Source organism: Dermochelys coriacea, chromosome 3 (genome assembly GCF_009764565.3).
Source record: "Dermochelys coriacea isolate rDerCor1 chromosome 3, rDerCor1.pri.v4, whole genome shotgun sequence".
Classification (NCBI taxonomy): domain Eukaryota; kingdom Metazoa; phylum Chordata; order Testudines; family Dermochelyidae; genus Dermochelys; species Dermochelys coriacea.
Genome location: NC_050070.1, coordinates 127889127 through 127906510, shown reverse-complemented (window position 1 = coordinate 127906510; position 17384 = coordinate 127889127). Strand labels below are relative to the sequence as shown.

Here is a 17384-nt window from a genome sequence, read left to right as displayed (position 1 = left end):
CTTAGAGTTGCAGTGACTCTAACTCCCTAGTCCACCCTAAGGTGATCCTCACCATAGAGCTGCAGCAGGAGGGGCTAGTCACCCTGAGTACGTACCAATGGCTTGGGATGGGATTTACACATGGCTGCCTCAAGCTTCTATTTCTAGTGTGCTGCTCAGAGCGAGCAGGAGTCTGTCTCCTCAACTCCGCAACTTGCACAGCTCCAGCATGAGATGGTACCCAGAGACAGCTTCCTGAGCCAAACAGGAGACTTATCAAGTCGGTTCATATCAGAGTCATCCATGTACCATAGAGTTGGGACAGAGCTGCAGGCCAAGGAAAGCCCCAAACACTCCCAACTCTGAACAGGTATTTAAGTTTGTAAGCTAAAACTTGCATCTCTTTGTGTTTGCTTTCTGTGAATATTCTAGCCATTTAGTTCACTGGCAGAAAGGGTCACCACAAAAGCCAAATGATCAGGAAACAAGCTTCAGATTTGTGGGCATTTTTTGTAAAAGTATTAATGTTGCATGTTGTCAGGGAACAATAATATACCACATGGCCTATACGTTCATTCAGTGTATCTTGAATTTGGAATATCTCCAAGGAGCAGGAGATCAAGAACTATTTGCAAATTCTTAAGCAAATAACTTTTTGAACAAATTCAAGGAACTCGGGATCAGATTGGGCAATCTGCCTAGGTGAAGCGGCATAACTAGAATCAACTATTGTGAGTTCTCAGTTCTAGCAGGGATATCAGAAAGATTTCATTTGCTCCACTTCAAAATGAAAAGGCCAACCTCTATTAGAAATATTTGTGGACACACCTCTGCTTGTGGCTCTACAGTTGACTGACAATAGCCTGCTAAGGCTATTGTTGGAGCCTCTTTCTTCTAGAAACAATCTTCCTTTTGAGGCAGTTAGGGTTTCCTAAGACCTTTTTCTCCCCAAAGTAGTACAACAGCTACCATAGTGATGAACTTAAAGATTAAGGAAGAATGTTTAAAAAAACCCTAATTCACTGAGTCAGAACTGCTTTTTCAAATCTTACTATTGTTCATTAAAATTCATCATGCATTTGCACAGCCATGCAACAGAAATATAATATGGCTCTTTATTTGTTTACACACACACCTTACCATGTATGTTCACACATCTACTACTTGTTCTTAAGCAGCTATTTGAACAGCAATCTTGGGGGGGAAAACAGCTCATATAAAAGTTGACAGCCCAACATTTATACTAGGGGATGGCAACATATAGACTGGGGGTTCACATAGCACAGCTGTGTTCATAACTATGATTTCAAGAGGATGGGGACCATCCTTAAGACCATCAATAAACTGACCAGAAAAGGTCATCAGATTCAACTTGTCTGCTTTTTGTTTATCCTAAGGTATTGATTACAATCAATCATGTCTACAATGAGACCATCATTCGGTGGTGGAAGTATATTTACATACAGAAACTTCTGCCACAGTATAGTTACACGATCACTATTGTCATAGTGTGTGACTTCTGGACTCATAGCAGGTGGATGTGTACATTTTACTTTCACTCTGGCACTGAGTAGTCTTGTGATCATATGTCTTTACTAATTTACCTCAACCCCACTTTTCTGCTTTTTTTTAATTTTGTATTTCTTGTACTGCCATACCTAACTTTGGAATTATGTCAAAATTGAGCTCTGCTAGTTCAGGGGTTGGGGGGGACCTCCCTCATGATGTCAGAGTAAGCTAAATTAAAGTTGCCTCCTGCCCTCCCTCCTTTTTCCCCCCCATTAGATAAAATCCATACTACCGTCATTGCCCTCCTTGTTGGAAGAATGAGGGTATCATTGTCCCACAAGAGGCTCAGATGAAAATGTGGCTCTTTCAGTTATTGTAAAATAAACATTGTATACCCCATAGAAACATGAATGCTGTCCTCCTAGACGACTGACTGATAGTTTTGTTGCAGACTCTACGTAAGGGACTTGGGCAGGGTTTACAAGATGCAGGATTGTTCCCCCACAGAATATGTATATTTTAAAACTTAAACTCCAGGCATAGGATGCGAGGGCTCAGTATAAAGTCTGAGATAGATCCTCTTTGGGCAGTGCCATCTTCATTTGTTCTGCTCAGGATTCCAGAGAGGGTAGCTTCCCAGCAGAAAATACCATCCTGGAAATATAGCCTACACAAAGGCAGTATGTTGCATCCTATGAGGTGGAACTTGCCAATATGCCAAGCAAATGTCTGCAGGTCCAGTGGGAGGTGTAACCTTCAGGAGAAAATCAAAAGACATGGAAGGATGGAGTGATCTTTAGAAACATTCTTGTAGGAAGGAAATGCTGCTTCTTAAAAATACCCCTTCTTGGCTGAGAATTTCTCATGGACAGCTCTCCTACATATGCACTATTGCTGATCTCTTATTATTGTAGCTTATATATGCCAGTTTATTTACATGGGATGTGTTGGGAGTAACTCCTATTAGGGAGAGTCAACAGTACATTTTATCAGACAGGGGTATCAAGATCATATGTATTTACCCTTCCCCACACTACAAAAACCAGGGGGTCACCCATGAAGTTGGTAGGTACTAGGTTTAATTCAAACAAGAGGAAATACTTTTTCACATAAGACAAAATTAACCTCTGGAACTCATTACCATGGGATGGTGTGATGACCAGGAGTAAAACTGGGTTCAAAAAAGAACTAGATACATTCATAGAGGATAGGTCCATCATTGGCTATTAGCCAAGATTGGGATGTAACCCCACACATGGGGGACGGGGACTGTAAACCTCTGATTGCCAGAAGATGGGAGTGGATCTTTCAAAATTGCCATGTTTTGAATACTATCTGTGAAGCTCTGGTACTGGTCATTGTTGGAGACAGGAATCTGGGGTAGATGGACCATTGGTCTGATCCAGTATGGCAACTCTTATGTTCTTACATGTATACATATACTACCCATTGCTACCATACTGTATGGGGAAAATCCTGAAGCCTTTACTCAGGTTTTTATGTGGTCCTTACCTAGGTTTTGATCTGCAGGAGTTTGCTCACTGGCTTACCCATTGAGATCTGGGATTGTATTTTGGCTCGGAAATCCAATCACTCCTATCTTTCTCCCTAAATTGCTCTTACCTGCCAGGCGCTGTATTGCAGTCAGGGGGAGCTAAGTGCATTTAGAATCTGGCAGAAGTCAGCCCTAAGATTGCTTTTTAACTGGTGTAAAAAGAAAAACAAGAAGAGGCTGCATATACAACAGAACACCACTGCAGAGTAGGAGATGCAGGAGGGCCAAGGGGAGTTCACCTTTCTCTTCCCGGAACAGCAGCTCTCTTGGCAATCGGTCAGTGTTTTGATATTTTGTTGGTATTTCCTTACTTCACCGAGGTGGCTGACTCCCCTTGTCTGAGGACAGCTGCAAATCCTTCATGTAGCGCGACATTTGGCTATCACCTGGGGAGGCTTCCAGCCTGAACGAATTGTACCCCACTGGGAGCTCCTGCGGGTGTGGTCGATGCCAGAGCCAGCAGCTAGACCGGGAGGAGAGGCTCTGCCGCACCTCCCCTCCCTTGCTTGCTCTGCAGTTGCTATAGCAGCAACTGCAGCAGCATCCTCGCACTCAACTTGCACCCATCATTTAAAGAGCAAATTAAGGTGGTTGTTGTTTTTTTAAAAAGTGGGTGGTCGGAGGGGGGAGAAAGGTAGTTCAATTTACTGCTGCAAGAGAAGCATTTACTCTGACAAAGTCACTTTGCAAAAGCTAGAGCTGCAATTATATCCCTCCCTCCATCCTCCTCTTCCCCCCCATCTCCTCTTTCAAAGCCTGAGTGTGAAGCAGCAGCATAAGCAGCTTCTCTGTGTGTCTGTCTCTCTGAGGAGTGGGAACTGTTGGTGGTCACACAAGAAACCATACTACAGACCTGAGCCAGAGGCTCCAGCAAACCTCAGAGATTGCTGCATTCTGCTAAGTCCTCTGTGTCTGTTGGGCACTGCTCACTCGCTCACAGTTCTAGCTGTGTTTCTCATCCTCTTCCACTCACTCACACATTTTCTTCCTCCTTCAGCCTTTGAAAGAAAAACTCCAACATGCCAATTGCCCATTTACTGGAGCTATGGAAAAAGATAGAGGTGGAACCCATGGACACAGAGGTGAGCCTCAAACCAACCTTTAGTGATTTCCACAGGCATCGCAAGTCCATTGCAAATGGACAGTTTGAAGAGGTCATTTATATAAAATGTGTATTTATTTCTTTATATGGGTGCTTTGGGGAGTTCTCTCTCAGCATGGGACCCAACTGCTCTGTTTAGCAAAACTTTAGGATGTCTTTCTTTTTAGTGACTTGTATTGTTGTAAGGCAAACCCACTTGTTGATGGTGATGGAAGATGTATTCCCTGGGTAGGGGAGGGAGTAGCTTAATTAATTTAGCAATGGGTTAAATATTAGTAGAATGAGATAAGTCTAATGTTGTATTAATCCCTCCTTTGGAATGATTCTTAAAAAGGGAGATGACCAGGAAACTTGTCATGCCTGAGCTCAATGGCTGCTGATTTCTGAAGTGATGGGAAAAACTTCAAGTCCTTGCCCAGTGACAGTGTTGGATGCTTGCTTAGGCACCTACTTTGAGCAAAACAAAGTACTGGTCAATATAGGTTGCTTTACAGAGGTGCTCTTTTAGTGAAGGGGATCTCTTGAAGATATTCTGGGGCACTCCCAAGACTGGAGACTGCCTGTTGTACAGTTTCACTATATAGTTTACATATAGATTGGATTTCATTGACTTTTTTTTAAAGTGTAAATAGATGGAATTAGTCTAAAATGTTTGACTAGAATACTGTTGCTTCTCAAATGTAATTAGCTACATTGATTGAATTTGTGTTCTCTTGTTTCCTCGCTAAACCATTCCTCTTACTGCTAGATGTAGTCTTGCTAAATAAACCTGTATCCCTTGTATTTCAATAGCTACTAATTTTCTTCCACTACAAAATGCTTAAAGGAAGGGGCAGAGATGTTTTTTGTATTTCTTTTTCCCTGCACTTGATTCTGAGCTACCTTACATTGGTTTTACACCAGTGCAATTTAATTGACTTCAGTGGAGTTACTCCTGATTTTGCATCATTGTAGGTAAGATCAGAATATACCCACTGTCTTTATCACCTCTAAAAATCATTTTTCAAACACAGGACCATGCTGTAAGTACCTGCCAGAGAAGGTAATTGGTAACCAATTATAAAACTCTCTAAGAACTATATAATATCATTAGAGCATCTTGACTGCATTAGCCCTTTACGTCTGCAATACGTGTAGTTTTAGATTTTTGTCTTATACTTGGGCCAGGTATACAGTAAAAAGAGAGTCAACCCAGCTATGTTGCTGAAGGGTGTAGGGAAAAATAGTTATGCTGACCTAATCCCCAGTGCAGACAGTATAGGTCAACTGAAGAACCCCTGCTGTTGCTGCAGTGAAAGACTACACTGAAGTATTGCAGTGGTGCTGCTGCAGTTGTACTGCTGTAGTGGCTTAAGTGTAGACATAGCCTTAGTCTCTGCCCTGAAGAGCTTAAAACCCTCTTTGTGCTGGGTTTTCTGTAGCACGGAATACAATGGGGAGCTGGCCCAGGACTGGGGCTCTTAGGTTCTACCACAGTATAAATGATTGTGTTGGAAATGAACACAAGCCACAAAAACTAATGACCGAAACAATAGTTACATTACTAAATGAGAGCAAGCCTTTTTTTTAATGTAGACTTATGTTTAAATTTTAAAACCATGTGGCTTTTTCTAACCATAATCTTAGTTAAGTAACAGATTTCTGAACTGTAACTTAAATGACAAGACTGCAAGAAACCAAATCCTGTTTCTCAAACTGAGACGCTGAATTTGCAAAGATTTCAGATATGACTTGAAGTGAAATACATGAAAGATAAGGGAAAAGCATTAAAAATAGAATTACAATAAATAACTTGGTGTGGAAAAGACCCTACATTAGGAATGTATTTGCCTGGGGCTGGGGGAGGATGATCAAATGCTGTCTTGAACCATAGACTTCATCTCCTTTCTTGTGGCAGGTCACTTTCCCTCAGTTGATTTGTGGGAGAATCCCTTGTGTAGTCCAGAAAAATTGCTGTTTTAGGAAAATCTAAGTGTGCTATCAAAAATGGCACCTCTGGGTATAACATTGTTGCCCCCTTTGGCCCACACAGTTGGCCATCATTTGGGGCCTTGCTGGGCTGTTTCAGTTAGGTGAAATTGGTGATAGAGGTTGGGTGTTCCTTTGGTGGAATGCTATTTATTTACAAACAATGCACACACAGGCCTGTCTACCCTGAACACAGTAAACACAAATAGCAGCAGGCAGTAGCCTTGCTCAGAAATCCAAGTCTGCCTTTCCAGTGAGTACTGGATCCAAAAGAATCAATCTCTCTCTCTGCTTTCTCCAAGGGCCATGCTTGCCACTGCTTCTCTCGCTTTCTGCCTTTCTCACACAGCTGCAGCCAATCAGTCCCAACATGGAGTTAGTTTTGCCATGCAACCCTGTGCCTCCAGTGGTAGCCTCAGCTATCGCTATGCTAAAGAGTGTTTAATTGTTCATTCCATTTAGCTTCCCAGGGTATGTCTACACAGCAAAGACAAACCCACGGCTGGCCTATGCCAACTGACTCTGCTTCAGGCTGCAGGGCTGTCTCATTGATGAGTAGACTTTCTGGCTTGGGCAGGAGCCTGAGCTCTGGGACCCTTCCACCGCACAGAGTCCTTCAGCCCGAGTCCAGATGTCTACACTGCAGCGAAACCACCCTGTGCACCTGAGTTGGCTGGCATGGGCCAGCCATGGTTGTCTTGTTGCTCTGTAGACAGACCCAAAGAAGCGTGCTGAGCACACCCATCAGCTTTAACCAGATCTGTGGTTGTCTTTCCATCAAAGACCTGCTCTGATGGTCACTAACAATTCTTCTAGCACAGCAACTTCTTCTAAAATGTACTCAGACTTGTATTTTGTACCGAGATGCTATGGTACTAGGGCACTTACAAAAATACCATAGAGCTGGGCAAAATTTTGGACTTTTTTTTCAGCAAAAAAAAAAAAAAATAAAAATGCAGGTTTGGGACAACCAGAACATTTGGTGAATGTGTTCGTTTCACTGAACTGTTTAAGTCAAAACAGGAGACATTTTTGGAAATGTCCTAACAAACAATTGGACACTATCAAAACAAAACACTTCAGCTTTTTGGACTAGATTCACAACGGTATTTAGACACCATTCACAAACCAGGTAGTTGTGATGGTTTCCCCCCCTCTCTTTTCTTCCCCCTCCCCCCTTACACTCAACAGCCTGTTGGGCAGAGCCCTCTCTTGAGATGAGGGGGACATAGGTTCAAACCTTCACTCTGGAGCAGAGACTTGAACCCAGGTCTCCCCACTCCCAGGAGCATGCCCTCACCATGAGGCACTCTGTAGTGGGTGGTGTCTCGGTCTCTCCTGTTGGAGCTTTTCCACATTTTTATAAAATACTTGAGTAGTCCTTGGGGCTGGGAAATGGAGAGTGACTCCATAGCCCACTGATTAAGGCACTCACCTGGGAGGTGGAACCCCTGGGTTCCTGTCCTTGATCCAGAGTGGAGACTTCCGCCTGGCCTGGCCCAACCCAAATGAGTGTCCTAACAACTGGGCTATTGAGCATAAGGAGATCTCCTTCTCCATTCTTGTGAAACTAGCCCTTATTTTCCTTTTGCTTTTCTTACAATACACACAACAATCTCATTCCAACTTTTCAATTTGACAATTTCCATTCTTGTTCAACCCAAACCAAAAAACTGTTAGGTGTCCCACCAGCTCCCCTCCAGAACTGCCAGCAAAATGAAGTATTCTCTGTTGTGAAGTACTGAAGTGCTAAAATGCACGTCCATTACATACATGCACTACTAGTTGTCAGTCCCTGCCACTGGGTTGATGATGGGGACTATGTTTTTGTGTGTGAGATGAACCAAAAATAAGAAAAAAGAAAAGGAGTACTTGTGGCACCTTAGAGACTAACAAATTTATTAGAGCATAAGCTTTCGTGAGCTACAGCTCACTTCATCGGATGAAGTGAGCTGTAGCTCACGAAAGCTTATACTCTAATAAATTTGTTAGTCTCTAAGGTGCCACAAGTACTCCTTTTCTTTTTGCGAATACAGACTAACACGGCTGCTACTCTGAAACCAAAAATAAGAAGACTATATACTTTGTTCCTTATTTAAATTAGGACCCTAGATCAGTATTGTTGTTGAACTTATTTCCAGCTTAAAAAAAATAAGTTTGGTAATGGGTTACAGACTTGTTCGTTCTTTATATTAAGGTTTTGTTTTATGAATAGTTTTAACAAGGGTTAAATTTGTTAGTATCCAAAAGATCTCTGTCTTGCTCCATAATCATGGCTTATGTCTAATTCCTTCTACTGATTTTTGCTTATAACCATCTATAACACATTCTACTCATGTCTGTAACATCCTTATAAGCTATATAATTTATTAACCCTTTATAAACTATTTAGAAAAAACACTTTAATATAAAGTGTGACTGTTTAATTCTAGCCTGGGTGAGTTTGATAGCTGTTGAGTGGCCTTTATGATTGATTTTCAATGGAAACTAGAAGCCTAAATACCTTTTGTGAATCTGGGCTGTTCCCTCTCCAGCAAACAAGTGTCCACATTACAACAGCCACCACAATGATTTGAATGCAAAGAACATTCCTCTTTTACAAATTATTAAATTTAACTTTTACCTTGGCTACACTTTAAAGTCTGCCATGTGAAAACTTATGATTGGAATACTTTTAAGGAATTGGAGTGGTGTTCAAATCCATGCAGGGTAAAATGTCATTTTGGGGGCTAATCTGACATTTCTCCCCCACAAGATTTTCATGTTTTGTAAATATGCCATCTGCCAGGGAGGGAGACAAATGTCTTATTTCTTTTATATGTGCAAACCTTCCCCCCTTATGCCAAAAAACCTTTAAAAATGTATTTACCAGTATCTGAGCGTGACTCAGTGCAAACATTTAAATAAAGCACTTACGTTAAATCAATTTTATATCAATGGGGGTTCACTAAGGACATGTACTGCGTTGTGTAAAGTGAGTAAACAAGGAAGGATTAAGGGCTGAAACCTACTTTCTTTACCCATTGACTTTCAAGGGAACTACTTCTGTGAGTAAAGTAAATGGGATTTGGCCCTAAACCCTTTAAAGATGTTGAAATGAGAACATGTTTTTAGTTTTCAGAGTAGCAGCCGTGTTAGTCTGTATTCGCAAAAAGAAAAGGAGTACTTGTGGCACCTTAGAGACTAACAAATTTATTAGAGTATAAGCTTTCGTGAGCTACAGCTCACTTCATCTGATGCATTTGAAGTGAGCTGTAGCTCTCGAAAGCTTATGCTCTAATAAATTTGTTAGTCTCTAAGGTGCCACAAGTACTCCTTTTCTTTCCATGTTTTTAGTGTATCTGATCTTGCAGTCTGCTCAGGCAAAATTCCATTGATTTCAATTAGGTTTTTTTTTTTTTTTTTAAAGTGAACGACTTCCCCTGGGGATATTTTTCTGAGTAAGGACTTGGAGGATCAAGCACTCAGTTACCCTGTCTGCTTTAAAAAACAGGTTTTTTCCCAGTGGCCTCAGCACCCAACAGCTCCATCCCACATAGGTACCAAATAAGTGTCAGTACTGAACTCTTCTGAAAACTGTGGCCCTATGTGTTTATATGTTCTCTTTTTCTCCTTTGTGAAAGTTTGCTACCTTTCCAGATCTCCAGAACAGTCTGTTCATGAATAATCTTGCTTCATTTTTATTCAATCTTGACATGTTGATTGCACAAGTCTGTTTTTGATTATTCACCCATAATCTTGTATAATCGACATTGCACCCTTAGTCTTGTCTATTATAGTCTTTTTCCATACGTTCTCCAAACTTGATGCAACCTATATTCACTCCTTACTTAGTTAAATAACAGGTAAGTAAAATACACACTATTTAGTGTATATACACAATAGATTCAGTATAATTTTGTCATAGCATTACTGTATCTTTTAAAGAAAAAAATAGATAACTAGTTAGAATCCAGTTAAGTCTTTTAGTTATGGGGGTGGGGGGAGGTTAATTTAACCATTGTAAATCTGGAGCAACTGCCTTGACATAAATTGATTCGGATTTACACCAGTGTAACAGAACAGTCTGGTTCAGAATTGTGTTTTTCTGAGGCTTTTCATAATCCATCTTCACCAGTGATGAAAAATCTTAACAACCGGTTCCCTAAAAAAGTTCTGATTTAAGGGATGTGCCCCAGTATGTATTTTTTTTTTTACTAACAGGGTTACCATACGTCCGTATTTTCCCGGACGGCAATTTAAGAACCAAAAAGTCTGACTTGTCCGGGAAAATACGGATGTTTGTTAACCCTGCCTAAAGTTCTTTTTTAAAAAGATGGGCCTGAACTAGAGATGAGCTCCGTTTCACATGTGTGGGTCCCCACCACTCCCTGGGGGTGTGCTAGGGTGACCAGATGTCCCGATTTTATAGGGACAATCCCGATTTTGGGGTCTTTTTCTTATATAGGCTCCTATTACCCCCCAATCCCTGTCCTGATTTTTCACACTTGCTGTCTGGTCACCCTAGGGTGTGCACATGTGTGGGTCCTAGCTGCTTCCTGCCCCCCTCATTGAAGCAGGTGTGCGGGGTTACTGCCCTGGGAGCTGCAGGGCACCAGTGGTTGTGGGGCCAGCTGCAGACAGGGGCATGGGGCAGGGCTAGCTGGAGGCAGGGGGTGCAGGGCTGGCTGTGGGCAGGGCAGGGGGTGCGGAGCTGGCTGGAGACAGGAGGGTGCGGAGCTGGCTGGAGACAAGGGGGTGTGGGGCTGGCTGCGGCAGGGCGGGGGTGGCTGGAGACAGGGGCTGGCTGGAGGCAGGGCAGGGTGTGTGGGGGTGGCTGGAGACGGGCAGGCTGCGGGCAGGGCATGGGGTGCGTGCGGCAGGGGTTGGCTGGATACAGGGCCGGGGGTGCGGCAGGGGCTAGCTGCAGGCAGGGGGTGCAGGGTGGGCTGGAGACAGGACAGGGGGTGCGTGCGGCAGGGGCTGGCTGCGGGCAGGGCAGGGGGTGGCTGGAGACGGGCTGGCTGCGGGCAGGGCAGGGGGTGCGGGGGTGGCTGGAGACGGGCAGGGTGTGTGGCAGGGGCTGGTGCGGGCAGGGCGGGGGTGGCTGGAGACAGGGGCTGGCTGGAGGCAGGGCAGGGGGTGCGGGGGTGGCTGGAGACGGGCAGGGTGTGTGGCAGGGGCTGGTGCGGGCAGGGCGGGGGTGGCTGGAGACAGGGGCTGGCTGGAGGCAGGGCAGGGGGTGCGGGGGTGGCTGGAGGCAGGGGCTGGCTGCGGGCAGGGTGGTGGTTACTCACGGGAGAGCAGCAGGACGCAGCCCAGGCCCAGCAGAGCAGCCGGGGACTCACCAGGCAGCAGCGGGAGCCCCAGGGCCAGGGGAGCAGCAGCAGCACCAGGGCTCGTGCCCAGGGCCAGGCGGCAGCCCAATTGGCTCCCGCAGCGCAGCGCCCCCGGCGGCCGGAGGAGGAATTACACCACTTCCCGGCCGGAGCCCATCAAAGCCTCAGCGCCCCCTGCAGGGAAGCGGGTTAACAACCGGTTCTAAAACTGGTTCAAAATTTAACAACCAGTTCGCGCGAACCGGTGAGAACCGGCTCCAGCTCCCCACTGATCTTCACGAGACTTTTCTTCTTTTGATTACCAGCCTGCAGTGGAAGATGCCATCTTGGATGAAGAATTTACAAGTGAGGTAATTCTGTGCATGTTATAATTTCCTGGATATTTTCATGCTTGTCATATTTCTACCTTCATGAAAAAAATTCTAGTATTTCCCACCACCTCCAGGAAATACTGTGAGAATTAACTTTCACTCAAATGCTACTTTGAAAACTGAAAATATACTATTTGGGTTGGCTACTGGGGATCTTTCCTAGCAGTGAGGCTATTAAACTGTGAAGTAGCCTTTTAAGAAAAGCTATGGATGCCGCATTGCTTGTCATTTTTAAAACTGGGCTGGAGAAAACCATGGTGACTATAAAGAAGGGAACTATTCTGCCGTGGCCAGGGAATGGTCGAATTGCTCTAATAGTACTTTTCTTTCCGTAATTCCTGACACGTCAAGAATCGTTGCAGAACTATCAGTGGCCATTCTGTCCTAAGCGTGAAGATTCTATTATTTTAAGAGTGAGACAGCAAAACTGTGTTGTGAAAGAGGCAGTCTTGTAGCTTAAAATGAAGGAAGACAGATATGAGATGTTGAATGGAAGGAATAGGGGAGAAACTCAACAAAAAAGAGAAAAATGGGAGACTGGATTTTGGGGGTGTGTGTGCGAATATATGTATATAGATAAAAATATAAAAAAATAACACAATACACACACAAAGACCAAGGGAGACCTATGTATTGACTAGTAGAGAAGAAAAGAACTGGACTCAAAGTAAAGAAGTATGAAAGTAAAAGATGAGGATAGCTATGGCATACTGTCTCTTTACATTTTTATACAAGAGAGCATGTAATAGTGATCTGTTTCTCTTAAGGACCATTAAGCAGTACATTTGCACAAGTTACAGTGAACTGGACTCTACTGGTGAATTGATACTAAATGCCACCAAGCTTGTGGGTTTACTTCATTCGTCCATTAGACTGGCTCTTCATCCCAAATAGGTTGTATGCTCACTAGCTTAACAGTGAAGATAAATAAACACTACTACTGTCTTGTCTACACTACAAAAATACTGGCTTCTGATAGTGGTTTGACCTGTAAATGTAGACAAGGACAAGCCATATTCAGTGCCATGTCAGAAACTGGGATTAAAACCTGCTCAGCTGGGCTCCCCATATCACCCTTATGAGCCTCAGGCTCATTGAAACCCCTACCCCTGAAAACCAGAAGGCTCCTTAGAAGTCACCCCAGAAGACTTAGTAGAATTGTTAGGCCCCAATGAGACTTTTATATGATGGGGGCTAGAGACGCTGCCATAGCCTCTCAATTCTTGCATGGGGGTAGGAGCTTGGAAGAGCATCAAAAACTCTTTCAAAGCCAGGGGAGTTCTGAAAGCTCTTGAGGCTTGGAGGTGGAGTGGGGCCAATGAACCTCATAGACTTGTGGCTTGGAAACCCCTTAAGAGACAACTGAGGCTGATGTGGTGGTAAACTATGAATCTGCAGGGACCCACAAGTTGCCTAATCCCCACAAGATTTTGGACAGTGTGGAAGGGAAGTTGCCAAACTTCATAAGTAGAGCATTAGAAAATATTTTAAGAAGGTATATCTGTTTTACATGGCCATTTTGTGAACACAGACTTTCAGGGGAAAATGGCTGGTTTTCCAAGTCTTCTAACTTTTTTTTGCCAGTTTTTTTTTCATGATACTTTTTAATCACGAGGGTTACTACAGCTCTTGGCTTTCAGTAAACAAAATTTTGATTTTTTAAAAAAAATATAGTGAACCCTGTGGAAACAACTTCAACATTTAAATTTTTTCACAACTCTTTTTAAATTTCAACCCTCTCTGCTTTCTGGGTGCTGATGCACTTACGCAGATGGAGCCCCCTCCTGTAGACATGAGGAGGTGCATGAGGATTGGGCTCCTCTCTTAAGTGCAGTAGAACCTAAGAGTTATGAACGCCTCAGAAATGGAGGTTGTTTGTAACACTGAACAAAACATTATGGTGGTTCTTTCAAAAGTTTACAGCTGAACAGTGACTTAATACAGCTTTGAAGCTTTACTATGCAGAAGAAAAATACAATGTCTTGTTCTGCTCCCAAAGCAGATTTAACCCTCTTGCACCCTTGGATAGCAATGCAAAGTACAGAGGGAAACTGAGGCATATATAGGTGGCATAAAACTGTTACAGAAAATTCTCACATCACAGTTGCATTATATGGAGTTCTTTCTGTTTCTTGGCACCTTGGTCTTGGGTTTTCTCTCCTTTTTATGTGCTTTTGCCTTCTATCTATAAGTGTCCACACAGTGCTTACATGGTGGTATCATATCGTACTGTTTTCTGAACTTTCCCCAGCAAGTGGGATGCAAAGTGAGTAACCTAGAACAGGGTGTGGCTATGCCTGTCTAAATAGCCTGCCACAGTGTTTTTTATAAAAGGTGCGCATAGAATAAGGAGGCTAAGAAGGCAGAGTTAGAGGTGAAACATCATCAATTACCCCATGTAGGAGAGGGTCCTCTCTCCTCATCTAAAGTTTTCTCAAACACTCCTTTATTGCAGGGGCCCACAAACAAATTGTTTGTCTTTCCCATTCATATCCTTCTGGTTACCATGAGATTTGAGCTCTGATTGCAACTATCCAAGCCAGAGTCTAAACAGCACCAAGAACCCTTTCAGGTTTAACTTAGGCAAGTCTACCTATAAAACCACTACAGTGGTACAGCTGTGCTGCTGTAGCGCTTCAGTGTAGACGCTCCCCGGGCTGATGGGAGGGGTTCTCCTGTCAGTGTAGGTAATCCATCTCCGAAGAGGAGGGAGGTAGGTTGATGGAAGAATGCTTTCATTGACTTAGTGTTGTCTACATTGGAAGTTAGGTCTGCATAGCTACATCTTTGGGGGAGGGGGAGATGGATTTTTCACATTCCTGAGAAGTATAACTATGCCAATGTAAGTTCCCTAATAAATAGTACAGAGAAGGACCAGTTTCTTGAATGTTAGGTTCCCATCACCATGGATATATGGACTACTGGCTGAGTGACTAATAAGTTTGCCTAACATCCTGTAGCAATCTTCTAGATGATGGAAGTGCTGCACCCAAATCCAAAGCCAGTTTTATCAGGAAACCCTTCATCTATATTTTTAAAGGGTGGCCTGAAGGCATTTAATGCAGACAATAGATCGCATTCACTGCAGGGATGTGTTTAAACAAAATGCTTTGGGCTATATTCGCATCCTTCCCCACTGCTATGCACAGTCCACATAAATCAGATAAAATAGAAAAACCAATAAAAAAATTACATTGCCTATTGTCTGAGTTAGTGCTGTCTGATTTTGCTGTCACTGGGGACAAGTTCTTTGAATGTCCCAGAGGGCAAAAATGACTAAGAGAACATTAATAGACAATGATTTTCCCAGTACCAGCCAGCAGCAGGAGGAAATATTGGTGTTACCCATGCTGCTTCTGAGAATAATTGAACACAGATGGCTGGGGTGTTTTGATTGTAAAAGTAGGACTGCTCTCCAGGCAAATTTATTTATCTGTAGAAGAGCATTTCCCTCTGTCTGAAAGTTCTAAAAGTCTTAATGAAACTGATGATTTAATGACTTAGAAATAGATGTTTTGGCCAATGGAAGGCCTCACAACTCAATTGTTAAAGATCCCATGGTGATGTTAAGGAAGGGTGTTAATCCTAGACTGTGTTCTGACCAAATTCCTGTCTGTCTAGACCCTCCCTGTAGTTTCAGTTGCGGGCTGTATTCTTTATTTCACTTCCTAAGCTATTGAGAAGTTATGCTGTGAACACTGTAAAACAGTAGGTGCGTTCCTCAGAAATAGGTTCATTTTAGGTGGATTCAGCATTTTTTTTTTTTTTTTACACTTTCTACACTTCTGTTCCTTTATACCTTTTCCAGGAGTGTTGCCAGTCTTAACTTCAGTATTTTCAGATCTGCTACTGGAAACCTGCTGTTGAAGTTCAATGTATTATCAACAAAAATGACTTCTCTGTCAAAGCTGCCACCTATCCAGAAATAGAATTAGACAAAACCTCTCAATTTGTTTAATGAAAACTTCATGGCACAATTGAAAAATTTAGTATTTCAGAGCCACCCTTCACCCCTGTTCTGAAATTTTCAAATATTGCTGTTGCTTTGAAAAATGCATTTCCTCCAACAGTAAAATCAGTAGCTAGATGCAAGTTGAGGCAGAAATGGAATTCTTGTGGTAATGTTTGGAGAGAGCACAGAGTGACATATAAGCCATGCTCTTTGGTGTCTGGTAGTCCAACAGGCAGGAGAGAGGACACCAGCAGTACCCTCTGAAGCTACTGTATTATACACACAACTGTCAAGGGAAGGCAAAACAGGTGCCCTAAATACACTTATCCATAGTTATTCCACTTCTATTTTTATATAAATGCAGAAGTTGAAAAAAGACTAGACTGAGTACCGATATTAAAGGATAAACACAGCACTCTCATAGGAGCAAAAACGTGAGACTTGTTGCTCTTGTATTCCTGTCGTCAGGCCAACAATGTGTTCAGTCTGTGCTTATGTAACACTAAAGTGAGTTGACAACAACACAAACTTTCCATAACATTGTGGTGGTATTCAACTGCCAGCTATAGAAAACCTGGAAAACACATTTCCAGCCTATTTGTAAATAATGTAATGTCACTGAATTTACCTCTACAGCAATTTCAATGTAGCTTCAAAAAAAGAACTTGTGGCATCTTAGAGACTAACAAATTTATTAGAGATAAGCTTTCATGGGCTACAGCCCACTTCACTGGATGCATAGAATGGAACATATAGTAAGAAGATATATATATAAAATATACACATACATACATACAGAGAAGGTGGAAGTTGCCATACAAACTGTAAGAGGCTAATTAATTAAGATGAGCTATTATCAGCAGGAGAAAAAAACTTTTGTAGTGATAATCAAGATGGCCCATTTAGACAGTTGACAAGAAGGTGTGAGGATACTTAAGACTAGATTCAATATGTGTAATGACCCAGTCACTCCCAGTCTCTATTCAAACCCAAGTTAATGGTATCTAGTTTGCATATTAATTCAAGCTCAGCAGTTTCTCATTGGAGTCTGTTTTTGAAGCTTTTCTGTTGCAAAATTGCCACCCTTAAATCTTTTACTGAGTGGCCAGAGAGGTTGAAGTGTTCTCCTACCGGTTTTTGAATGTTATGATTCCTGATGTCAGATTTGTGTCCATTTATTCTTTTGCATAGAGACTATCCGGTTTGGCCAATGTACATGGCAGAGGGCATTGCTGGCACATGATGGCATATATATCACATTGGTAGATGTGCAGGTGAACGAGCCTCTGATGGAGTGGCTAATGTGATTAGGTCCTATGATGGTGTCACTTGAATAAATATGTGGACAGAGTTGGCATCGGGCTTTGTTGCAAGGATAGATTCCTGAGTTAGTGTTTTTGTTGTGTGGTGTGTGTTGCTGGAGAGCATTTGCTTCAGGTTGGGGGGCTGTCTGTAAGCGAGGACTGGTCTGTCTCCCAAGATCTGTGAGAATGAGGGATCATTTTTCAGGATAAGGTTGTAAATCTTTGATGATGCACTGGAGAGGTTTTAGTTGGGGGCTGAAGGTAATGGCTAGTGGCGTTCTGTTATTTTCTTTGTTGGGCCTGTCCTGTTAGGTGACTTCTGGGTT

General features: G+C 42.8%; 1 protein-coding gene across 2 annotated transcripts in view; it reads left to right on the top strand.

The window, feature by feature from the left end:
- Positions 1 to 286: 286 nt before the first annotated feature.
- RPS6KA2 (ribosomal protein S6 kinase A2) overlaps positions 287 to 17384 on the top strand; it is a 483007-nt gene continuing 465909 nt past the window's right edge. Inside the window, exons 1-3 of one of the 2 annotated variants that reach the window (XM_038396537.2) lie at positions 287 to 349; positions 4041 to 4125; positions 11737 to 11781. In XM_038396537.2, coding sequence (XP_038252465.1) covers positions 4063 to 4125; positions 11737 to 11781 — 108 coding nt within the window. In that variant the 5' untranslated portion in view covers positions 287 to 349; positions 4041 to 4062. Of the gene's footprint in view, positions 350 to 3846; positions 4126 to 11736; positions 11782 to 17384 lie in introns of those variants that run through there. The other variant, XR_006280060.1, reaches the window with a different exon arrangement.